Source organism: Chiloscyllium plagiosum, unplaced genomic scaffold (assembly GCF_037043375.1).
Source record: "Chiloscyllium plagiosum isolate Xiang-an unplaced genomic scaffold, Cpla_swu_hap1 HiC_scaffold_28, whole genome shotgun sequence".
NCBI lineage: Eukaryota > Metazoa > Chordata > Chondrichthyes > Orectolobiformes > Hemiscylliidae > Chiloscyllium > Chiloscyllium plagiosum.
Genome location: NW_028270166.1, coordinates 46397604 through 46423593, shown reverse-complemented (window position 1 = coordinate 46423593; position 25990 = coordinate 46397604). Strand labels below are relative to the sequence as shown.

At 39.3% G+C, this 25990-nt stretch overlaps 1 protein-coding gene across 2 annotated transcripts in view; it reads right to left on the bottom strand.

The window, feature by feature from the left end:
* The window catches only part of ndc80 (NDC80 kinetochore complex component), a 62527-nt gene that overhangs the window by 4051 nt on the left and 32486 nt on the right, over window positions 1–25990 (bottom strand). For both annotated transcript variants that reach the window (XM_087976170.1, XM_087976169.1), the window contains exons 7-14: window positions 25357–25455; window positions 19837–19930; window positions 18191–18297; window positions 13688–13832; window positions 11776–11981; window positions 10224–10379; window positions 416–505; window positions 215–307 (exon numbers count right to left, since the gene is read on the bottom strand). In XM_087976170.1, the coding sequence (XP_087832296.1) occupies window positions 215–307; window positions 416–505; window positions 10224–10379; window positions 11776–11981; window positions 13688–13832; window positions 18191–18297; window positions 19837–19930; window positions 25357–25455 (990 nt within the window). The remainder of the gene's footprint in view (window positions 1–214; window positions 308–415; window positions 506–10223; window positions 10380–11775; window positions 11982–13687; window positions 13833–18190; window positions 18298–19836; window positions 19931–25356; window positions 25456–25990) is intronic.

The following is a 25990-nucleotide window of genomic DNA, read 5'->3' as shown; positions in this document are numbered from 1 at the left end:
GACCTGCTAGAGAATCTCCTTGTTAAACCTCTATTGCCTTTAAGATACACCTTAAAATTGCTCTCTTTGACCAGGCTTCATGTCACCTGTCTCAATATGTCCTTAGGTGGTTGAATACTAAACTTTGTTTGGTAATATGACAATCATAACACATTTTCCACATTAAATAGATGCTCTGTAAATGCAAGCAGTAATGTCAATTTGGCAGTCTGACCTCCTTTTCTTGTTCAATTGCTTCATCCACCTTTCGAATTTGTTCTTTTAACATTTTCACATCATTTGCTTTGTCATCTATCATGGTCTGAACCTAAGAGACAGAATGGTTATCTTCAATAGACAAATATTTTATACATCCAATACACGTTTTACACAGATTTGGTTGAAACTCCATTTACAACACTGATTATTTCCATACCTGTTCTTTGGCCTCTTGCACACTCATTTTCTTGTGCTTCAGATGTTCAATATCATCATTTATTTGTTTTAGTAGATTCATGAGGGCAAGCTGTAAAAATTAAGGAGGGCATAGGTCACAAGAAAATTGGAAAGGACAAATTACAAACGGAATCCTACTGATCTAGAAGTTACAGATTAACTGTTTCTGCCTATCATGAAAATCTTCTTTGATGTGCAGTGATGCAGTAAGGATGATGATTTGGCATCAGAGCTGATGATATTATAATCGAATATGGCAGGTCAGTTGACATAATTGGAGAAAAGCATGGAAAATAGAAATTGAATTGGAAAGTTGTCACCAGCTTAGACTGTTTGTTCTATCCTGACTCTTTCAATGATGGATTTTTTTAGGATTCAGAGGCAACACAAGAGACTCATAAGAACCCAAAAGCCTTTCATAAACATATAAGGAGTAGAAGATTTAAATAAGGGGTCGAGACAATTGGGACCAAAGCATACACATGCTCCAGAATTAATGAGACTCCTAGCCAAGCTGTTCCAGTACAGCTGCAACAATGTCATCCATCCAGTAATGAGACTGCCCAGGTAAGATCTGACCACAGGGAATCAAGAAGGAAATTAAATAGGATCTCAAGAGAAATAATCTTAGGATTACTTTGAGTGCCGTGTGCTAGTTAGCATAAGAACAGAAGAATTGATCGATTAACAATGTATCTACAAAGACTTATGTAGGATGGAGGGCATCAGATTCCTGAGGGGTTGGGATCATTGCTGGAACAAGGGGGGGACCAGTACAATCTGGACAGGTTACACCTCAAAGGGACTGCAATTGATATCCTCACAGAGAAATTTGCTAGTGCCGTTGAAATGGATTTAACCAAGTTTGGGAGGAGGACTGGAACTTGAAAAGTAACCAAAATTGATAATAGGAAGACTATGCTAGGGAGACTAGAAGGCAGGAGCAAAGCCAACAAAATCAATTAATACCCCATAGTCAGCACAGACTTATGAAAGATAAATCATGCTTGACACACCTACTCGAATTTTGAGGATGAAACTAGCTCACTTCTCGATTAGAAGAGCTAGTACGTTCAGAAGGCTTTCAACAGAGAGTTTTATTAAGAGATTAGCTTATAAAATAGTGTATCAAAATAGATAGAGAATTGGTTGGCAGACAGGAAACAAGGAGTAGAAATAAATGGGTTATAGAGTATGCTTCAAAACATAAATGATGTTAAAAAGACAAAATAAAGGGCATTTTACTTGCGTGCTTGCAGCAGGTAGATAATCTAAAGGCACAAATTGAGATATATGGATATAATCGAATTGCCATTACAGGATCAGGCTTAATAAAGATGGGGATAATAAAACAAGGAACTGTGGATGGTGGAGATCTAAAACAGTCGACTGTATGCGCTGCTCACGATGTGGTCTGCTGTACATTGTAGATACGAAATGCAGACTGGGTGACTGCTTTGCACAACATCTATGTTCTTGAACATAAAAATGACCAATGTTCCAATTGCCTGTCACTTCAACACACCACCATACTCTTATGCCAACCTTTCTGACTCAAATCTGTAGTGCTCCAGTGAAACTCAATGCAAGCTGAAAAAACAATATCCCAACTTCTGCTTCGTGACCGGACAATCTTCAGGACTCATTGTTGAGTTTAACAATTTCAGAGCATGAGCACCTCCTTCCAGATTCAATACCCAGCCCCACAGCCCAGGTCCTGTAATGAAATGGGTAACTTTCAATATAGCCAACCCATTTTTGCCTACTCATCTACCTAGCTTCTCTTCAAAAACAAACCACTTGAAGTCTGAAGATCTGAAACAAAACAAAAAAAAAATTGCTGGAGAAACTCAGCAGGTCTGACTGAGGTTTTGAAGAAGGGTCATTGGACTTGAAAAATTAACTCTGGTTTGTCTCCACAGATGCTCCAGATCTGCTGAGTTTCTCCAGTAATTTGTTTTGTTTTTGCTTCTCTTCTTCCTTTGATTACGATGCCTTTGTCTGCCCACCTTTTTTCTCCTCTCTCTCTCTCCAGACTCCCTCTCTACCTATTCGCTCACTCCTCATCAGCATAAGTTACATTTTTTTAATAACTGCTACCAATTCTGAAGAGGGGTCAGTGCACTTGATACGTTAACCGCACTCTATATGCTAACGCTGTTTTCTCTTCATCATTGCTGTCAGGCCTGCTGAGTTTCTCTAGTAATTTGTTTTCATTTGTTAATGATGGCCAGGACTGTGAACTGAATATTTAAGGATATTTGACATTTAGGAAGGACAAACAAAGAAGAAAAGTGTGGAGTTGCACTGTTAATAACAGATGAGATCAGTACCTTTAGTAGGGGAGGATATAGGATTAGAAGAACAACATCATGTACAATCTGATTGAAGTCAAGAAACAGCAGACATTGGGCTGGAGTTATTTATAGGACATCAAACAATAACAGTAAACAGTAATTTATCAAGCGATAAAGAAATATGTAGCACAGGCAACATAGTTATCATGGGTGACTTCATTCTGCATATCAATTGGATAAATGAATTGAGCAATACAGCTACGATGGACAAGTTCATGGATCGTGTTTTCTACAGCAGTATGTGCAGGAACCAATTGGAGCATGTACTATTTTAGATCTAGTATTGCATAATTAAAAAGAGCTTTTAGGGATGAGTGACCATAATGATAGAATGTTGTGGTTCTGTTCGCCGAGCTGGAAGTTTTTGTTGCAAACGTTTCGTCCCCTGGCTAGGCGACATCATCAGTGCTTGGGAGCCTCCTGCGAAGCACTTCTCTGATGTTTCCTCCGGTGTTTATAGTGGTCTGTCCCTGCCGCTTCCGGTTGTCAGTTTCAGCTGTCCGCTGTAGTGGTTGGTATATTGGGTCCAGGTCGATGTGTTTGTTGATGGAGTATGTGGATGAATGCCATGCCTCTAGGAATTCCCTGGCTGTTCTCTGTCTGGCTTGCCCTATAATGGTAGTGTTGTCCCAGTCGATTTTTGGGTTGAATTTGTGGTAGGACTGTTTGTTCAATAATGATAGAATTTCATGTTATGCTGAATAATGAAGTAATTCAGCCTGAAGTAAGGGCATTAAACTTGTATGTAGGTAATTATAAACATGAGGCATAAGTGGCTGAGCTGGATTGTAAAATAGATTAAGAGACGTTACAGACTATCCATTGCCTATGTGCCGTATAGACCTATTACATGTCTTAGGAAGATAGGAAAGGGAGATGGCTATTCAACCCTTTGAGTCAACTCGCCAATTAATCATGGCTGATCTATGACTAACTCCACATTCCTGTCTTTGGCCCACATCTCTTAACACCATTACTTAACAACAAGAAACAAATTCTCAGATTTAATGTTGGAACTGATCCAGCATCCACTGTTGTTTGTGGAAGAGAGTTCCAAACATCTACTACTCTTTGTGTGTAGAAGTGCTTCATAACATCTCTCCTGAATAATGCCTTAATTCTCAGACTATATCACTTAGTTCTTGAATCCCCAACCAGTGGAAATACCTTATCTTTATCTACCCAATCTTTTCCTGTTAATATCTTAAACACTTTGATCAGCTTACCCCTTAACCTTTGAAATTCTAGCAAAAACAGGCCTTTTTTGTACAATCTCTCATCATAACCCCCGCACCTACTTATGGCATTTTAAAAGATTATGCACATGAACCCCCAAGACCTTTTGGACATTGACTGTAGTCAATTTCACACCATCTAGAAAGTACCTGATCTATTCTTTTTCAGGCCAAAATGGATAACCTTCCATTTACTTACTTACATAGAACTCCATTTGCCATAGTTTGCTCATTCACTTGGTCTATCAATATCCCTTTGTAATATTGAGAGATCACAACTACAATGCCACTAACTTTGTGTCATCAACAAACTTCAAAATATGATTCATACCATTGTCTAGTTGTTAACAAATAACGTGAATGATGGCCTAACACCACTGGTCACAACCTGCCAATGAGTACCTTACTCATTGCCTACTTCATTGCCTACCACCCAACCAATTTCCCAACCATGTCAGTAATTTTCCCTCAGCTTCTATCTTATTCAGAACTTTATCAAATACCTTCTGGAACTCCATGTATAAACATCCATAAACATTCCCATGTTAGTCACTGCTTCAAAAACTTCAATGAGGTTTGTCAGACAAAACCTACCAGCTCAAATCCATCCTTGCTGGCTCTCCCCCTAATTAACTGAAAATCAAGGTGTTCAGTTCTTCCAGCCTTGAATATAGACTCCAACCATTTCCCCACCACACCCCACCCAGACTAACTGGCCTGTTTTTCCTCTTTTACCTTTCTTAAAAAGCAGGGTGACTTATAGCAACTATGTACAGTCAATTGTGGCGAACAAACATAGTTCGGCATACATTGTCAGGAAACAAAAAGTAAATCTGAGGTGGTTAAGGATACAGCAAAGGAGGATCAAAAAAAATAATAAAGAAAGGAGAATAGAGTATTACAGGCAAGTCAGAAGAATTCGTAATGGGGAATAAACAAATGGGAGAGCAGCTAATGGATTTATACTTTTTGTCTGAGGAAGCTACAAGAAATCTTTGAGAACTAGAGATGATGTGGTTAAGGAGAATGAGTAATTGAAGGAAATTAATATTAGCAAGAAGATTGTACAGAATAACTTAATGAGACTGACAGGTGATAAATCTCCAGGACCTGATTTTCTACATCCCAGAGAGTTGAAGGAAGTGGTCATAGAGATAGAGAAACATGCATTGGTGATTATCTGCTAAAATTTTTATCGACTCTGGAATGATTCTTGTAGATTGGAAGGTGGTACATTTTACCCCACTATTTAAGGAGCAAGAGAGAAAACAGAACCACACAGCTAACATAAAACAAAAAATTGCGGACACTGGAGACCTGAGTTTAGAGGGGGGATCTAATTGAAACATACAGAATACTGAATGGCCTGGACAGCGTGGATGTTGGGAAGATATTTCCATTGGTAGGAGAGACTAGGACGCGAGGTCATAGCCTTAGAATAAATGGAAGACCTTTTAGAACGGAGATAAGGAGAAACTTCTGCAGCCAGAGAATTGAGAGTCTATGGAATTTACTGCCACAGAAGAGTGTGGAGTATATTTAAGATGGAAATTAATAGACTCTTGAATACTAAGGGGAAAAAGGGTCATGAGGAGAAAGCGGGAGAATCAGCCATGATTGAATGGCGGAGCAGACTAGATGGGCTGAATGGCCTAATTTCTGCTCCTAAGTTTTATGGTCTATAATATTTGTAAATTTGCAGATTAGATTACTTAGTGTGGAAACAGGCCCTTCAGTCCAACAAGTCTACACCGACCCTCCGAACAGCAATCCACCCAGACTCATTCCCCTACATTTACCCCTTCACCTAACACTATGGGCAATTTAGCATGGCCAATTCACCTAACCTGCACATTTTTGGACTGTGGGAGGAAACCGGAGCACCCAGAGGAAACCCATGCAGACACGGGGAGAATGTGCAAACTCCACACAGACAATTGCCTGAGGAGGGAATTGAACCCGGGTCTCTGGCGCTGTGAGGCAGCAGTGCTAACCACTGAGCCACCGTGCCACCCATGATGTAAAGCTAAGTGGGAATAGGAGTTGTGAAGCTGTAAAGTGGCTTTCAGAGGATTTTGGACAGGCTTAGTGAATAGGTAAGAACTTGGCAGGTGAAACAGTATGTGGAAAAATTATAGGTTATACCTTCTGGTAGGAGAAACAGATCTGCAGAGTACTTCTTAAATTACGAGGTCGGAAATGTAGACATACAAGGTTATCGAGGTGCCCTTGTCAATAAGTCTCTAGATAAGGCAGGCTAATGGAATCTAAGCCTTTAATGCAAGAGAATTTGAGTGCAGTTAAGTCTTGCTTCAATTGTACAGGAGCTTGGTAAGACTGCACCTACCGAGTACTGTGCCCTTCTGTTCTCATCTCAGGGAAGATATTATAACCATATAGCGAGGGCAACAAACGCTCACCAGACCTGTTCCTGGGATGGATGGACTGCCCTAAGAAGAGAGACTGGATGTGTATTCTCTTGAATTGAAAAGAATGAGAGGTGATCTAATTTGAAGTTTATGAAATACTCAAGGGATAGACAGCACAGATGCATAGAATCCCTACAGTTCAGACAGAGGCAATTCGGCGCATAGCATCTGCATCGACCCTCCCATAAACATCCAACCCAGACCCCATAACTCCATATTTACCACAGCTAATCCACCTAGCCTAAACATCCCTATGAGACTATTGGGCAATTTACCAGAGCCAATCTACCTAATGTGCATATCTTTGGACTGTGGGAGGAAATCAGAGCACCCAGAAAAACCCACGTGGACATGGGGAAAACGTGCAAAGTCTACACAGGTAGTCACTCAAGGCAGGAAATGAACCGGGTCTCTGATACTGTGAGGCAGCAGTGCTAACTGTTGTGCCACTGTGCTGCCCTTGCTTCCTTTGATTGGGAATTTAGAATCAGGGAGCATAATGTAAAAGTAAGGGGGCTAATACTTATGTCAAAGATGAGGAGAAATTATTTCACTCAGAGGCTTGTGAACCTTTAGAATTCTCCACCACAGAGGTTTGTGGAAGCTCAGTTTTTGAGTGTTTAATGTAGAGATTGATAGATTTCTTATTACCAATGCCTTAAGGGTTATGGGGATGGGTGGATAAAAGGCACTTAAGTGTTTGATCAGCCATAAATGGCAATGTGAACCGAATGTGCTGGATGGTTTATTCCTGTTCCTATGTGTCAGCAAAAGGAACAAAAATAGCAGTACTCACTATTTTATAATAATTTAGTGCATACAATGTAATACTTACTGGTTCTAACAAAGAGTACTTATTCTTCCAGTCATGCTCCAGTAAGTGATAGCACGCTGGAAGATACTGGCCCAGTTTTTGTGAACTATGGGAAAGGACAGCACTTCTAACATGTTGCAACAGTAGCTTTCCAGACATTTTTTGGGCCTTTTAGCATAGTTTCCAAAAGCCTTTTGCAGTGCAATTAGATGAAAGAATCTTCAGGCATTTATAGTGTGTCAAGTAGTATGAAGTATAATACCTAAAATATCCTGTAAAATCACATACTTAAAGTGAAATAGAGAGAATGAAACACATAGTCGAGTGAGATAAGAGACAAAAGATAGAACAAAGATCTTCTTTTTAAGTCTACAATATAATTCTGAAGGAATCGTATTCCACCATTAGCACTACAATTTCATGTCAGAGATTTGGTTATAATTATTGCCAAATATAGTTAAAATTCAGTTCTACCTGAATACACCACTCCTAACCTTTTCTGTCTTTAGTGTGCAACTAACTAGTAAACAAATGCTGTATTCTCTATGGCTAAGGTACTGAGGTGCAGCAGGTTAACTTAACTGCAGCTTCCAGATTTTTGTACCTAGTTGCACACATGGACTTTAAGTCAATGGCCAATTTATTGCAGTAAACAATATTTGCTTCACAGTTCTCAACAATAAAAGTGCTGGCGGGCCATTGAATTCACTGACAAATGAAATCTGGAACTCAACAGCAAAAAAAAATCTCTCTGCAAAAAAAAACCTTGATACTCAATCCCAAGGCATTAATAACGCAACTCAACATGTTACTTTCCCAACATAAATTGGAACAGTCGTAGTGTTAAGGTTTAGAGGGGGTGTATTTCTTGAAATGTATCCAGGGAACCCTGAGTGTCGCGGACAATCTAGGACTGGATAAAGAGGAGGAGTAGGGCTTTTAGCAAGTCCAAAGTGAGCAATTCAGCTGTGGCCCTTGAGGAATATAGAAAACGCAGGGGGGAGCTTTAGAAAGCATTTAGAAGAGCAAAGAAGAGACATCATGAAAAAGGACTTGCAAACAGGATTAGGCAGAATCCTAAGATATTTTATAATTAAAGAGAGGAAGTTAACCAGGGAAACATTAGGGCCCAGGGGGAAACCTGTGTTTGAAGCTGTAGGATATTAGAAGGATGTTGAGTGAATATTTCTCTTTGGTCTTCTCTCTGGAAATGGAGAATGTACGTACTGAATTCAGGAAAAGGGATTGCGAGGAACTTGCACAGTTTGACATAACAACTGGGGAGGTATTAGACGCTCTTGTCAGGCTTTAAAACAGACAAATCCCCCGGCCCTAATGAACTGCATCCCAGGTTGCCATGGGAGGAAAAAACCCATGAGGACATGGGGAGAACGTGCAAACTCCACACAGATAGTCACTCAAGACAGGAAGTGAACCGGGTCCCTGATACTGTGAGGCAGCAGTACTAACTGTTGTGCCACTGTGCTGCCCTTGCTTCCTTTGGTTAGGAATTTAGAACCAGGAGCATAATTTAAAAGTAGGAATTGCAGGGGCTCTGTCACAAATCTTTAATTCCTCTGTGGCCATGCAGTAAGTGCCAGGGGACTGGAAGACAACTAAATGTTTTTTTAATAGGGCTGGTAGAAATGAACCAAAATTAAAGACCAGAGTCTCATGTCAGTGGTATGGAAACTACAGGCGAAAATTCTGAAGATACCAGCTTGGAAAGGTATGGGTTAATTAGGGATGGTCAGAGGGAGGTCATGCCTAAATTTTCTTTTAGAATGTTTTGAAAATGTGACCAAGTATGTGGATGAGAGTAGCTCAGTTGGTATCATTTATATGGATTTTAGCATAGGTTTGACAAGGTCTCATATGGAAGACTGATTGAGAAGGTTAAAGCACATGGAATTGAGGGAAACCTGGTGAGATGGATCAGAAACTAGCTTACTACAAGGACGCAAAGGGTAGTGCTGAAGGCTGTTTGAGTGGCTGGAAGCTGGTATCCAGCGGTATACCACAAGGATCAGTACTGGGACCCTTATTGTTTGCATATATAAATAAATATTATAGATGAAAATGTGGGGGGAATATTAAGCAAATTTTCAGACAACACCAGGACTTGTAGGGTGGTTAATAGCAAAGAAGATGGTTGTAGGTTACAGGAAGACATAGGTGGGTTGATCAGATGGGCAGACCAGTGGCAGATCGTATGTAACCCTGGTAAGTGTGAGGTGATGCACTTTTGAAGAAGAATCAAGGTGAGGGAGTACTTAATGAATGACAAGACACTGAGTAGCTTAGAAGAATTCAGGGATCTTGGGTTAATTATTCACAGGTCCCTGAAGTCCGCAGAGCATGTGACTATGATAGTTCAGAAGGCACATTGGACACTTGCTTTCATCAGTCTTGGCACAGAATTTAAAAGCACGGAAGTAATGTTGAAGTTGTACAGGGCGTTGGTTAGACCACAACTGGAATATTGTGTGTAGTTCTGATTACCTCACTACAGGAAGGATGTGATAGCACTAGTTGGGGTTCAGGAGAGGTTCACCAGGATGGAGAAATTGAGCTGTAAGAAGAGACCAGATAGGCTTGGATTGGTTTGTTTAGAACAGAGAAGGCTAAGGGAGGATATGATTGAGGTGTGTAGGATTATGAGGGGTATGGACAGGGTGACTAGAGAGCAGCTGTTCTCTTTGTTTGAGGGGTCAATCATAAGAAGGCACAGTTTTAGAGAAAGAGGCAGGAGATCAGGGGGCATTAGGGAAAAAACCTTTTCATTCAGCAGGTAGTGGGAATCTGGAATTCATGCCTGGAAAGATAGCGGAAGCTGGAAACTTTATAATGTTTTAAAGATGTTTGGATCAGTACTTCAAATATCATAACGTAACATTAATGTTCCTTATCAACTGTAAAAACATAACGTATTTACAAAAAAGTAATGTCTTACTTTTATTTTTTCAGTATTTTGTGGTAGATTCTTTTTCCCAGACACAATATCCAACAGGCTTATCTCAAAGTTTTGTGCTTGAGCATTTTCAGGTGCTTTAGGAATTAGCTTGAGCTTCCGAGCCATTGTATGGTAGTCTTGTAGTCTGACTTCCAGCTGAAATAAAGCAATGAGAAACAGTGATTGAGGAGCAATCAGTATAAATTTTTAAAAATCATTAGATTACAGAAATATGCAGGATATCAGTTAAGTCTATGAATCAAATCTGAGATTTTCCCCAATACTTGCTATCAAACGATCCACAATATTGCAAAATTTTCTATTCCGCATAACTGATCAAAGTGAATCTAGATGGCAACATGAGCAGTCATCACCTCAGGACTGATTTCAGAAAAGTGGACTCCAAAAACTGTTTTTTCAGTCTAGGAAGAACATGTAGGATCCCCCACTTGCAAACAAATTCTTACCGTTGAAAATACAAAGCACATTCCAGAAAAAAAAAGCATACACACCTGTGAAATAGTACAATTACAGCACTGTCACACCAAACTAGCTGGGCAAAGACAGTAAAGATAGTTCTGACTTTTTTTTTCCCCTGTATTAAAAAGGTAAGGACCAGAGGATTCTCAAAAGAAAAGCTGTCGTTACAATCTTTTGTCAAGATTAGAGTGGTGCTGGAAAAGCACAGCAAGTCAGGCAGCATCCGAGGAGCAGAAAAATAGACGTTTCGGGCAGGCTACAATCTTTTGGTCAGTTGATCAACCCAGTGCAGGACAATATGCAATCTACTGATAGCAAGTTAGCTGTGGTTAGGTGCTGAATGTGTCCTCCAAACAGAAATATCGGCTCTGTTAGCGAGGTCTAAAGTCAGGAAAAATTTGATTAGAATTGATTGATAACTGGAAGAATAAAATATGAGATCATCCATGTTGGATCGGAGAAGGATCAGAGTACTGTTTAACTGGTGAAAGCTCAAACCATTGGTGGCCTAAAGAACTTCGGGGGTCCAGATAAATGGTTTGCAATTATACATGCTCATATTTTAAATAAAATGGCTAATGGAATGCTGGCATTTATATCTAGACAACTAGAATAAAAGTGGGCCGAAACTGTGCTGTAGCCATAAAAATCCCAAGTGAGAATACACACGAAGTATCATGTTCAGTTCTGGACACCACGCTTCAGGAAGGATATTTGAGGGAGCACAGCATTGATTCATCAGAATGATATTTGGATTTCTTGGATTAAACTAAAGAAGTTACACAAACTAGAAACTGATGTAGATCTGTGGTTAACTTCAATTCGGATTGATAGATTTTTGTAAACTAAAGATTCGAAGGGATGTGGCAAATACAGTTAGATCAACCATTATACCATTGAATACCAGAACAGGCTCAAGGGAACCCATTCCTCTTCCTACAAGTTTAACAATTCGACACACCAGAAAATCCAGTGCTTTTTATTTGGCAACTGCAAATTTTTACTTTAGTTAAGAATAATTAACAATTAATTAAACACCTGATAATTCAGTCTCATTCAGAGCACACCTCACCATTTCCTTGGCCTTTGTCACTTTTATCTCTTCATTCCACATCCTCTTCTCTGCATCTTCAAGGCTTTTGCTCAGGAAAATTGTTGCCTGATGCAGCTCATTTTTCTCATGATTCATTTTCTTAACATCAACGGCTGAGACTTCCTGTACATCATATATTTGCTGCAATTTGTTGCTCTCCTCTTTAACTGCATCTAACTCCAGTTCTTAAAGAAAGAGACAAAATATACATGATCCAATACACATCCCTTATTTTAACAAGTAAATTATTTTGAAAGGAATATAAATCAACAAGCTTTTTTTTAAAATCTCAAATCTTCAAATTTCCAGCATCTGCAGTATTGTCTTTGTGTTATTGTTTAATTCATTACCACTTCACTTAACACATGCATCAGCAAGTTATGTTCTTCTGATGGGATTTCTTTTTAGCTACTTACTGTTTCTGTTTTTCTTATGTATAAAAATAATGTTTTCATAGCAAATTTTCCCAGCTCTGACTTATTTCATGAGAATTACAAATCTACTCTTCATTTTCAGGTCCATTAACCACATTCAATGCTCCACAAAAATGACTATTCTTGCTGCATCTCAGGATCCACACTTCGTGCTGCCACATGAATATTCTTGACTGCAACACCAATTCTGTCTCAAAGCTATCCTGGTTCCCAGTTTCATTTCACCTTAACAGAAAACTTGTTCTCTTCCTTTCAGTCCATCACTTCCCGCTGATCCAATCTTTCCACTAATTTCTACAATTGTTGTGTTTTCATTATATACTTCAACTTTCAGTTTGATGTTATTTGTTTGATTTGATCTGCAAAGGACTTAGTTTTATTGTCTGACATCCCAGCTTCATGAAATGTTGAGCTGATTGCCACTTCCTCTGCATGCATGTTTCTGGCCGGGGTCTTCTCTCAACTCATCAGATCCTTCCGAACATCTCCAATCTCGGTGGACTCATTCACTCTTGAATATTTCACCGAGAACTGTTGAGGTGATGTCAGCCATCTCTATTTCTCTCATCTAACTAGTCTCCCTCCTGAGGAGCTTGAGACATACATGTTCCCTCAAATTCAACATCAGCATCATTAATCCTGCTGACAAGTTCTTGACTGGCGTACTGACCTCTACCAAGCAGTAGCCAAATGTCAACACTCTTCACATTTCCTCCTACCTCCCATGGATTATGAATCCCATTAAGATAATGTTTCCAGGTTTTCCACCAATCTCATCTTTCCTAGAGATCTTCCTCTTCATAGCTTAAGAGGATACAGTACAGAGAGCGACTATTCAGCCCCTTGTTCCTATGTCATCACTTTCAAAGAGCTATGAAATAAGTTTCACTTCTGAAGCCTTTCACCTAGTTAAAACTCAATAGACATGTGGAACATTACTACAGGTTTCTGTTATAGAATGTCCAAAGAAAAGCCATCCCCATCAGCTTATGGAACAAGGACTCTGGGACACAGGTGTAAGGCACAAGCCAAAGATGCAGGGGAATTAGAGGAGAGTCTGTTCTTGATACAGTGATTGGTAATGATTAAAACCTGACTGTTAGAAAGGTGGTAGTTTCCTTTGAAAGGAAGCTGGATGGGCACTTGAGTGGAAGAAACTTACAGGATGATGGACATACAGAGCAAATAAGACTGAGTGGATGCTCCACAGAGTTAAATAACAAGATAACAAGAGTTAAAGGAACCAAATGATTTTCTGTGCTGTAATGGCTCTAAAATACAACCAAAATGAAAATGGAAGTGTAGCCTAATATACTTTGATTGAGGTTGTTTAGTATTTATTTGCAGAGTACTTCAATTATCTCAGCAAAATAACCTTTAAAGTTTAAATGCTATTTTGTTGCAATTAAAATTACTCACCGTCTCATTACTCTCCAAAACCACCACAAAACTATTACCTGCAGATTCTATTTCATCTTTGATCCCTTTTGCTCTCTGCTCAAGAAGAGCTTTGTGCTGTTCCATTTCTTCCAGGTATTTCTTATATTTCTGTTGGTCCTTTTGCAAACTTATTTTTGTTTTCTCCAGTGCCTGAACCCTGTCCTGAAATCAAAAGTTAATTATGAAATTGCTCTATAATGACACAGCTCTGGGGTTTCTTTGTTTGAGTTAAGTACTCAGCTTTTACCCACACATTTTAAATAATTAATTGGATTTTTTAAATAAAACAAAGGCAAGCACTAATTACTTCCAGCTTGGAAAGTTTACATGACTGAAGTGTAGTCTGCAGAAGTCATTAGTGTAAAGGCAAAGAAACAAGAAAATCATGCGCACTAAAGCTATCTTTACAAACTTGATATCCTACATCTCTTAGGTACATTGATACAATTACACAACTAATCCCTAACAAAGCCGGTTTTAATGATAGCGAACCTGAAAATCCACTACAAGAATAGCCAATGGTCTAAATAACACAATACTGGTAAAGTGACACCACAGGGGAAATGTATGCCAACCTCACCAAATGACTGACCGCAGCTCTCTTATGGAAAATCCCTCTTCTGAAAGAGAACTGCAAATCCCCCTCCCCAGTCCAAGTGGCCTTACTGTCCACAGATATGCAATAAGTTGTAGCTCCCAGCTCCTTTCATAAGTCCTGTAAAACTTTAGATATTTAAGGATTGCAACATAACCATGACACCACTTGAAACGATGATTAGATACTAAGAGAACAAGTCACAAAATAGAGTGCTGTAGGGCAGGACCAAGGTGTAAAGGAAGAATTTGTATTTGTGGCATGTACAGAGCAACAAACAAAAAATCTCCAAACGGTTAACAAAATTTGACATTAGGACACTAATTTATATAACAGGTGACCAAAGGGTTTCATCAAGAACGTAGATTTTAAAGAATACTTTAAAGGGAGGGGGAGGATAAGACAGGCAGAGAAGTTTAAGTACGTAATTTGGGCCTTGGCAGCTGAAGGCATAATGGGCAAAGGTGGAGTAATTAAAAAATTGGGAACATTCAATAAACCAAGTTTGGAGCAGCTATAGATATCAGACTGATTAGGATGGGAGAGATAGAAAAGGTAGATTCAGTGGATGAATCTGAAAACAAGATTGAAAATTTTAATTGAAGTGTTGCTTAACTGGGATCTCAAGTGGATCAGCAAAGTAATGTGATGGTGAATGGGATCTAGTGACAGTTGGGACGCTAACAGATCTTTGGATGACCTCAAGTTTAAAGAGAGGCTGGTCAACTAGATTGCTGGGATGATTCAGTCCAAGCAAGTCATGGATGAGGACTTCAGAGAATGAACAAACTCAGGCAACGTTACACAAAATAGGCAAACTTCATGTTGGTCTTGATGCGTGGCTACAAGGTTATCTTGGGTCAAATACAGTTGCATATAGTGTGACTCCGCTACAGACAATAGTCAGGGAGAGAAATGGATTTTATGGCTTGGACAAAGATTTCAGTTTTTCTCATATTTTAAGCTATTGCTGCTCACATAGTATAGTACGTCTGACACGCACTATGACATTATGGTACAGCAGAGGGCATAAACACACAAAAATAGGAGATGTAGATCATCAGGCTTTGAACAATGCCATTTAATACAGGGTACAGTGGTAGTGGCAAAATTCAGCCATGACAATCCCTGGATTTCAGCTATTACCATGTACAATTGAGCACAGAAACAGAAGGAGTAAATTGTTGGGCAGTTGCTGAAGAGAGATGGACCTGTGCAGATCAGAAGGGCTGGATAAAAGTTGAGCTTAAGACTTAGTCATAACTGGGAGTGAGTTCCTTGTGGGTATCTTGCTTGTGCTGTTGAGGAGGGCTTAAACTACACAGAGCACTGTAGAGATGGACAGCACCAGAAGAAGAATAGTAACTTAATAGATGGGGTTAGAGTAAATGAGAATAAGTAAAATTCTACATCAGAGTTACTGTTCAGGTCTGTGAATGCATGTAGTGTTGAAGAAATCTGCTCATCCCGTGAGCACTAACTTTGTTTCCCTTGCATTTTGAGGGAATATGCTTTGACTGCATAAAATATATTCTCTTTTGAAGTTAACCAATTGTTTAGCTGTTGAATTTCCTGCCAACCTATAGCTCCATCTACTCTACCTAGATCCATTCTTTTCCTGTTGATATTTTCTTACTTTTCTTACTCTGATTGTTCAGTGTCCTTTGTATAGTCACCCTCAACATTAAGATATAATGATCACTATCTCTTAAACAGAGACAAGAGTTCCCAAAGCAATTTCAGGAAATTTTTCGGAACAGTGTTTCCACCCCAAGGACAAAGGCAATAATGATAGAGCTGGTTCTTGGAAATAAGATTGGCCAAGTTGATAGAATGTCAGTAGGAGACCGTTTAGGAGACAGTGATCATTACACCTTAGTGTCGAGGGTTACTACACAAAGGACACTGGACAATCCCAGAGTAAAAAACGTAAACTGGAGTAAAGCCAATATCAACAGGAAAAGAATGGATCTTGGTAGAATAGATGGAGTTATAGGTTGACAGGAAATTCAACAGCTGAACAATTGGTTAACTTCAAAAGAGAGTATATTTTGTGCAGTCAAAGCATATCCCCTCAAAATGCAAGGGAAACAAAATTAGTGCTCCCAGGATGAGCAAATAGATATAAATTGTGAAGAAAATGGATACTTACATTATAAAATAGTTAGAATCAAGCTGAATATCAAAGTTTCAGATGGGATAAGAAAAGTCAAAGCAGCAAAGAGAGAATATAAAAAGAGAATGGTAGACAACCTAAAACAAAGCCCCAAAGTTTTCTATAAGCATATAAATAATAAAAAAAGTGTAATTGATTAGGAACAACAGAGTTAAAAATCACACAACACCAGGTTATAGTCCAACAGGTTTAATTAGAAGCATTAGCTTTCGAAGCGCTGCTCCTTCATCAGGTTTTGTGGAGAACACAATTGCAAGACACAAAATTTATAGCAAAAGTTCACAGTGTGATGTAACTGAAATTATACATTGAAAAATACCTTGATTGTTTGTTAAGTCTCTCATCTGTTAGAGTGATCATGTTAGTTTCACTTCTTTCATATGTGAATCGCAAAACCTCTTTTAAAAGTTACATTCTTAGGTGAATTTTTTAACAATTGGTATCAGCCCGGATAATGTGTTGAAGGTGTTGGTCTCCTGTGTGCTGCTGTCTGTGCCATAATGTTTAGACTGATTCTAATCTAAAAAAATGAATTAACAGAATCCTACATGGATTCATGCAGTTTTTGAGCAAAGTACAATGTAACTGCAAGTACAAATTCACCCCACAAACATATTATTTTTATGTGATTTTTAACTTTGCACACTTCAGTGCAACACCGGCATCTCCAAATCAGGAACAACAGAAGTGATTTACATATGGAGACATGGGACATAGCTAAAGTATTAAATGAAAAACTTCCAATGACAATCATATTGCTAAATCATCTACCATTTACATCCTGGGATCATTAGAGTCTTAACTCAACCTACCATTCAAATACAAGATTACAAGAGCAGGTCGAAGTCTGGATATTCTATATCAAGTGACATACCTAATTCCATAAAATCTTTGCACCATCCACAAAGCACAAGTCAAGAAGGTGACAGAATACTCCCCACTGATCCGGGAAAACGTAGCTTCAACAATACTGAAGCAGCTCAAAAACAGCCCATTTGAGCACCACTGTTTCATTCTGGTTGATGCAGTTTTGAACCATATGGGGGTGGGGGAAGAGAAGAATGGTTGAATTCGTCCCAAATCACATGTAGCCAGCTAAAAACCTAATATAGGTGAAAAAATAAAGGAAGGGTTCCCTCCCATCTACAAAATACCATATAAAAATCAATACATATAATCAACTATACAAATGTATCATATTACAACAGGACAAAACAACACATCAGATTGGTGCTGAAATCCCTACCAAACCAATAAATACCAGGGCCGAGAGTTCTACCTTTCCAACTGTGCCACAATTCAAATTCAAACATATACAAGTACACTTCTTCGATGACACAGCTCCTCCTGCCACATTGCATCAATCCCTCTCTGTTGTTTCCTTGGACCCACCAACCTGGCTAATGATCCAAGGTCCCATAACTAATTGGTGAATATTACCAGATCATAATTCATTGCACAAATGCTGATGCACTTAGCAACCATCACATTCTTTCTTGCTCCCTATAAATCTTCTTCAAGATTCAGCTTTAAAAATACAGCTTTAAGTTCAGCTTCAAGCAATTCTGATTTTTTTTTCATTTTCACAATCAAGGTCAAACCAGAAGCATTTCATACTCCTCTAAGATGAACTTATAGATATGTAGTCATGTATTGAAAACTGATTCCCACAGCAAGAAACAGAAACACCAATGTAGGTTTTGTAAATGTGAAAAAATACAAACGAGAAAGACAAAGAACATTACCAACCGGCTCATTCTGTTTCTCTTTCTCCAACTTTTCCAGCTCTTCTGCCAAACTTCTGTTTTCTGCAGTGAAAGCATCAAATTGGGCTTCATCCACTCCAAAATGCTGCTCTACAATGTACAGAATAGATATTTTTCAATAAATCATTTCAATTCAAACTAGGGACCTTAACTGCTGTCAGCAAAATCCCAATTTCAAAGGTATAACAGGCTTCCGATTTTGATTTGCAATAAGCACACGGCTAAGGATATCAGCCAGATCATACATTCAAAATTTGTTTCTGGATTCAAAAATAATTAACATTCTTAGAAATACTTTAATTAACCAACCAATCCAATCACTAGTCCCCACAATCAAAATGGTTCAAGATGAGATGCCTTGCTTGGAAATCCAGCAAATAAAAAAGAAATCAACATCTTTGTGGGTAAAAGGATATGGAACGATTGCAGAAAGCTCTGGAGCCATTAATAATCCTTGCAGGTAGAGCTAGTCAGATATCAATTTAGACTGGATTCGATAGCAGGACCACATCTCAGCAGGGAGGTCATATTGGAGCTATACAGAACTATGGTTAGGCCACAAGTGTGTGCAGTTCTGGTCACCACACTACAGGAAAGATCTGATTATACTGGAGGGGTGCAGAGGAGATTCACCAGGCTGTTGCCTGGGACAGAGCATTTCAGCTATGAAGAAAGGCTGGATAAGTCTGGGTTGTTTTGTTTTGGAGCAGAGAAGGTTGAGGGTGTATAAGATTATTAGGGGCATTGACAGGGTGAATTGTAAACAGCTGTTCACTTGGTCAAAGGTTCAATGAAAGAGACAAGATTTTAGCGAACTTTAAGGCAATGGAATTCAGATTAAATAACAGGTGCAAGGTCCCTCAATTGTTATTTTTGTCCCATGGTATAGGCTAACAGACAAGGCTTTGGGGCTTGATTGCTGTTGCTACAAAGCCTGTGAACTGTGAAAAAGTTTAAACAATTGTCCATCATTTTAAACATTTCCCATCATACCACACCCTGTCCCCATTCAGCAGTTGAAGCTACCCTATCACTGAGATCTCACAAAGTCTGAGGCATTGTTAAAGGGGTCACATGGGGAAAGCACAGCCTCAACAGCCCATCTAGTTAACAATTTCTTAGCATGAAGCAGGAACATAAGATTTCCAAGGCAGAATATGATGCCAATGTGGTAAGGAGTTATACCATGTGCCAATGGGTCAAAGCTACATAAATTTAATTTTTCTATTGGTTATACATAAATGTGACAAAAACATACAAGTCTCATGATGAGACACAAGACATTTCTAGGAGGACAAGTATTCACTGTGCAATAATCTTTTAGCAAATATTTTTTCCACTTCTACAAAAACATAATTAAGTTCAGGCAGGCTGGATGGGCTGATTGGCCCAGACCTTTTCATATACTTACATCACATTTTCAATACAATAGATCAAAGGCCTTGCAATCATCCACTTAAATTAGTTTTAAGTATTATCAAGGAAAGGCACAGAGTGATGGTTAGACACTTGATATTGCAAGTGCAAAGTACACAACTTTTGAATGTATTGCTCCTGTTGCAGTGCTGTTGAAGGCAAGGTGGGGACTGTGGAAAAAGTTCTATTTCAAAGCCATTAGGTTGTACTCACTCAGTAAAGTCAAGTTCTCCAAATTCAAGTCTTCATAGTCGTCTATGCCAGAAAGGTAACGTGAATAACACTTACTTGTATAATCAATGAACAGCTATAAAACAAGTAAACACAAGTTATGAATATACTTCTCTCTTTGGAAAATGTTCTTGTCAAAATACTTGAAGTAAAAGAATAAACTCAGGACAGAAGAATTGATTTCTCCACTACTGCTCATGACAAAGTATCAGCCGATATTTATATTTTGATAGTGACAAAGTTGTGATTTAAGTCAGTTTTTTTTTAGGAAAGAATTTTAGATTTTAAACTAGTAGATCTTTCGTGAAGGGGTTTAATAATTAATCAGGTCAGTCTTTCAGAACCATGATTTTAAACCAATGTGTCAGAGAGCAGTTGTCTGAAAGCCTACTGCAATGTTAATGAAAGTTTGTATAGATTATGGGAGTTATTACAAGAGAGAAATTTTTAAAAGTCAGCTTGCTTTTGGATTTTGTAATAACCAAAGATTGATTTTAGCTTAGAAAAACCCAGAACTTGGAAAGCATTTTGGGCAGTTCAATGAAAACCTGACTGCAATCAGATAGGAATATAAAATATTTAAAAAGGAGACCAAAGGTGAGAAATAAGTTAACTCAATGAAAGTTCATAAATTCTCTGGAGTGTTTGGTTGGTGATGTGCATTGGCTGTTCAAACCAATGGATGGTCAAGCCATTTGTCCACAATATCCTTCCAAGTCTCCATCACTAGGTTTTAAGGGAACAGAAATGAAGGTTGTACTAGGGGAATAAATAAGATGGGGCTGACAGTTTGATTAAACAGGAAGTAGTTGTACAAGTCCTGTGTCAAATGCAACTGAAATGCATTTATCCCCGAAAATGCTATAAGGCATTCAGGCATTGGAAGGGAAATGAAGGTGAAGAAATGATATAACAGTGATCAGATGTGACTTTATCCTGCAATAGGACTCGCAAATCCACACAACATGGCAAGATCAAGGGCGTGGCCATGAATCAGATTTGGATAGTTTACATGGAGGGAAATAAGTGCGAGGTCTTGCATTTTGGAAAGTCAAATCAAAGTAGAAGTTTCATGGTGAATGGTAGGGCCTTAAGGAGTGTAGTGGAACAGAGGGACCTTGGGGTTCAGGTACACGTTTCTATGAAAGTGGAGTCACAATTAGACAGGGCAGTGAAAGTGGCTTTTGGCACACTGGCCTTCATCAGGCAGGGTAGAGTAGAGAAGTTGGGAAGTAATGTTGCAGTTGTACAGGAGGTTGGTGAGGCCACACTTGGAATATGGTGTTCAGTTTTGGTCATCTTGCTACAGGAAGGATATTATTAAACTGGAAAGAGTGCAGAAGAAGTTTACAAGGATGTTGCCAGGACTCAAGGGTTTGAGTTATAGGGAGAGGCTGGACAAGCTAGGACTTTTTTCTTTAGAGTATTGGAGACTGATGTGGGATTTTATAGAAGAGTATAAGCTCATTACAAGCATGGATAGGGTGAATGCACTCAGTTTCTCTCTCTCAGGGTTTGGAAATCGAGGACTAGAGGGCATCAGGTTAAGGTTAGAGGGGAAAGAATAAAAGGGTACCTGATGTGCAATGGGTTTTTTCCACAGAGCGTGGTATGCCCAGAAGTGGTTGAAATGGGTACATTAACAATATTTAAAAGGCATTTGGACAAACACATGGATAGGAAATATTTAGAAGGATATGGACCAAGTGCAGGGAAATGGGGTTAGTGTGGATGACATTTTGGTCGGCATGGACCAGTTTGGGCCAAAGGGATTGTCTCTGTCCTGTAGGAGTCAAGATTAGAGAGGTGCTGGAAATGCAGAGCAGGTCAGGCAGCATCCGAGGAACAGAAAATTGACGTTTTGGGCAGGAGCCCTTCTTCAGGAAGGGGTAGGAGTCTATGACTTTGAGAAACTTATGGATGCATGTTAAGTTTATAAATGTTACAGGAGAAGAAAATGCTACTTAGGAATTCTGTTTGGATAATTCACATCCCTCAATTTCATGTCATTAGCTACTTCCAATAACATTTCCACCAAACTAGATGTGTAACAGAAGAAAAAAAATGAAAAGCTTGAACCAGAGATAAAGCAAAATCAATTGCTATGTTGGTTCAACACACATCAAATGTTTGCTTCCGCTATTGAACACTTCTAAATCTATTGGTCATTTAAATGTAGGATCTTAATTCCATCACCTATTTGTCCAATTAATACCTGGTTTGTTGAAGTCCCCATGATGAGTATTCAATTTTTACTCAATTTCTTAGGTTGCCTGCATATTTCGTCATTCAACTCTATTCCATGATTTATGAACTGCACATATTAGTGTGGCTGGTTTTTTATTATCTTTTAACTCTATCCATATGGATTCAATTTTTGTTTTCTCCTCCTGTAATTGTGATTTTCAAGTACTATTACTCTACCTCCCCTTCCCTGTCATTTCTATGTATGTTTTATTCTGCAATATTTAATTCCCAGGCATGGAGTCATAGAGATATACAGTATGGGAACAGACCCTGCAGTCCAACCTGTCCATGCCGACCAGATATCCCAACCCAATCTAGTCCCACCTGCCAGCACCTGACCCATATCCCTCCAAACCCTTCCTATTCCTATACCCATCCAAATGCCTCTTAAATGTTGCAATTGTACCAGCATCCACCACTTCCTCTGGCAGCTCATTCCAGACATGCACCGTCTTCTGCGTGAAAAAGTTGCCCCTTAGGTCTCTTTTATATCTTTCCCCTCTCACCCTAAACCTATACCCTCTAGTTCTGGACTCCACCAGGGAAATGACTTTGCCTATTTACCCAAAACATGCCCCTCATAACTTTGTAAACCTCTATAAGGTCATCCCTCAGCCTCCGACGCTCCAGAGAAAACAACCCCAGCCTGTTCAGCCTCTCCTTATAGCTCAATCCCTCCAAGCCTGGCAACATCCCTGTAAATCTTTGCTGAACCCTTTCAGGTTTCACAACATCTTTCCGATAGGAAGGAGACCAGAATTGCACGCAATATTCCAACAGTGGCCTAACCAATGTCCTGAACAGCCGCAACATGACCTCCCAACTTATGTACTCAATACTCTGACCAATAAAGGAAATCATAACAAACGCCTTCTTCACTATCCTATCTACCAACGACTCCACTTTCAAGGAGCTATGAACCTGCACTCCAAGGTCTCTTTGTTCAGTAACACTCCCTAGGACCTTACCATTAAGTGTATAAGTCCTGCTAAGATTTACTTTCCCAAAATGCAGCACCTCACATTTATCTGAATTAAACTCCATCTGCCACTTCTCAGCCCATTGGCCCATCTGGTCCAGATCCTGTTGTAATCTGAGGTAACCGTCTTCGCTGTCCACTACACCTCCAATTTTGGTGTCATCTGCAAACTTACTAACTGTACCTCTTATGCTCGCATCCAAATCATTTATGTAAACGACGAATAGTAGAGGAGCCGGCACCAATCCTTGCAGCACTCCACTGGTCACAGGCCTCCAGTCTGAAAAACAACCCTCCACCACCACCCTCTGTCTTCTACCTTTCAGCCAGTTCTGTATCCAAATGGCTAGTTCTCCCTATATTCCATGAGATCTAACCTTGCTAATCAGTCTCCCATTGGAACCTTGTCGAATGCCTTACTGAAGTCCATATAGATCACATCTACTGTTCTGCCCAAATCAATCCTCTTTGTTACTTCTTCAAAAAGCTCAGTCAAGTTTGAGAGACGATTTCCCACGCACAAAGCCATGTTGACGATCCCTGGAAAGTCCTTGCCTTTCCAAATACATGTATATCCTGTCCCTCAGGATTCCCTCCAACAACTTGCTCACCACCGAGGTCAGGCTCACCGGTCTATAGTTCTCTGGCTTGTCCTTACCGCCCTTCTTAAACAGTGGCACCACGTTTGCCAACCTCCACAGCCATATTTCAGTAATCTCTACCATGCTTTATTCCTACCAATGCATAATTACAGCCAGTTCCCATTTGATTAAAGATTCTGTACTGCACAAATACTAACTCATTTTAAGTACGACATCCTTTTATTTCCATTATTTCCTTGACAGTAGTGTTCTTTTCTTACACAATAAATCACTCTTTCATGAATATTCAGCTTTCTTTGTAAATCTTTTGTAAATTCCCCACCACCAAATCTTGAAGGGGTCTAATGCCTCAAACGTTGCAAACAAGCAAAGGCAAGAGGGATGTTTTGCCTTTCAGTCACATTCGGGAGGAGAAATAAAAGATAAATATTACGTTGAAATCTTTCAATTTTTTTCTCCATCTTTTAAAAGTATTCTTCTCATCCCCTCCAATTCCCCAAAAGAAATTCATAAGCTGAAGAAACAAGTCACAGATTTACCAGTACTTTTTGATGCAACCACTAGATATTTAATCTATAATGACCTTTAATGGGAAAATTCAGAAAGTTCATCTAAAAAGGGAGGCCAAGAGACAAATGCCATTTTTGCAAAGTTAGTGAATATTGAAGCTGCAAAACGCAAGACAGTATTTGTTACATTTGCTGTTCCCTGTTTATGTCACAAGACTTTCTGGACCCTAATAACTTAGATGATTAAAAAATAAAAAAATACAAAAATGCTAAAAGTTGACAATGTTATTGAGTTTTGAGAAGATTTGTAGCTTAGGTTGAGGTTCTAGATGTAAGTTTGCTCACTGAGCTGGAAGGTTTGTTTTCAGACATTTTGTCACCATACTAAGCACCAACATCAATGAGCTTCAGGTGAAGCACTGGTGGTATGGTCCGCTTTTTATTTGTGTGTTTAGGTTTCCTTGGATTGCTGATGCCATTTCCTGTTTTTCCCCCCTTGGGGGTGGCAAATGAGATCCAAGTCAATATGATTGTTGATAGAGTTCTGATTGGAATGCCATGCTTCTAGGAATTCTTGTATGCATCTCTGTTTGGCTTCTCTGGGATGTGTTGTCCCAGTCGAAGTGGTGTCCTTCCTCATCTGTACGTAAAGATACTAGTAGATCCCATTTACCACCCCATGAGAAAAAGAACAGGAAATGTCATCACCAATCCAAGGAAACCCAAACACAAATAAAAAGCGGGCCATACCACCAGTGCTTCACTGGAGGCTCATTGATGATGTTGCTTAAAAATGTGATGCTGGAAAAGCCCAGCAGGTCAGGCAGCATCAAAGGAGCAGGTAGCTTAGGCTGAGGTTCAAGATGTAAGTTTGCTCACTGAGCTGAAAGGTATGTTTTCAGACGTTTTGTCACCATACTAAGAACCAACATCAATGAGCCTCAGGTGAAGCACTGGTGGTATGGTCCGTTTTTTATTTGTGTATTTATGTTGATGGTGCCTGACCTGCTGCGCTTTTCCAGCAACACATTTTTAAGCTCTGATCTCCAGCATCTGCAGTCCTCACTTTCTCCTCATTGATGATGTTACCTAGTATGGTGATGAAATGTCTGAAAACAACTGCTGAATTGTACATACCATTTGAGGATAATCAGCAATTACATACCCTATTATTATGAACACCATCATCAGTCACATTCTCCACCACATCCCAGTCCTTATCAGGACCAAACAGGATCTTATCCGGATCAACAGAGTTGACCAGCTGTGGGCAAAGTAAATAGGAACAATTATTACAGTCACACTTATACAAGTATACCAGAGACTGCACTTCCAAATCTAATCAACACCTTTTGTGATGCATTTCGAACTGCTACCAAACATTGCACAATCAATAAGATATTTCAGCATCCACCAGTCTCCTAGAACCATGCAAGAACACAATTGCTAACACTTCACTAACAGTGTCTTTCTCACAGCTCAAAAAATAGATGTGACGTGATCAGGTCCAACAGGGTGTATTGCTTAAGTTGGGGTCAAATGAAGAGATACTTCAAGACTGGAAAATAATTTGGAAGGTGAAGAATCAACGATCAAAATCAAAGTTGAAGCCAACATGGGAAAGAACAAAGACAAAAGATGTTTCTGATAGAGTAGCAGGACTTTTTTTTAAAGAAACATTTCTCTTCTGTGCTTACCATGGAGAAAGACATGAAAACTTGGGGAGGTTAGTGGGGACAGTCCTTATCACAGTAGAGGTGGTGTTGGACATATTAGAATGCATGAAGCTTGATAAATCT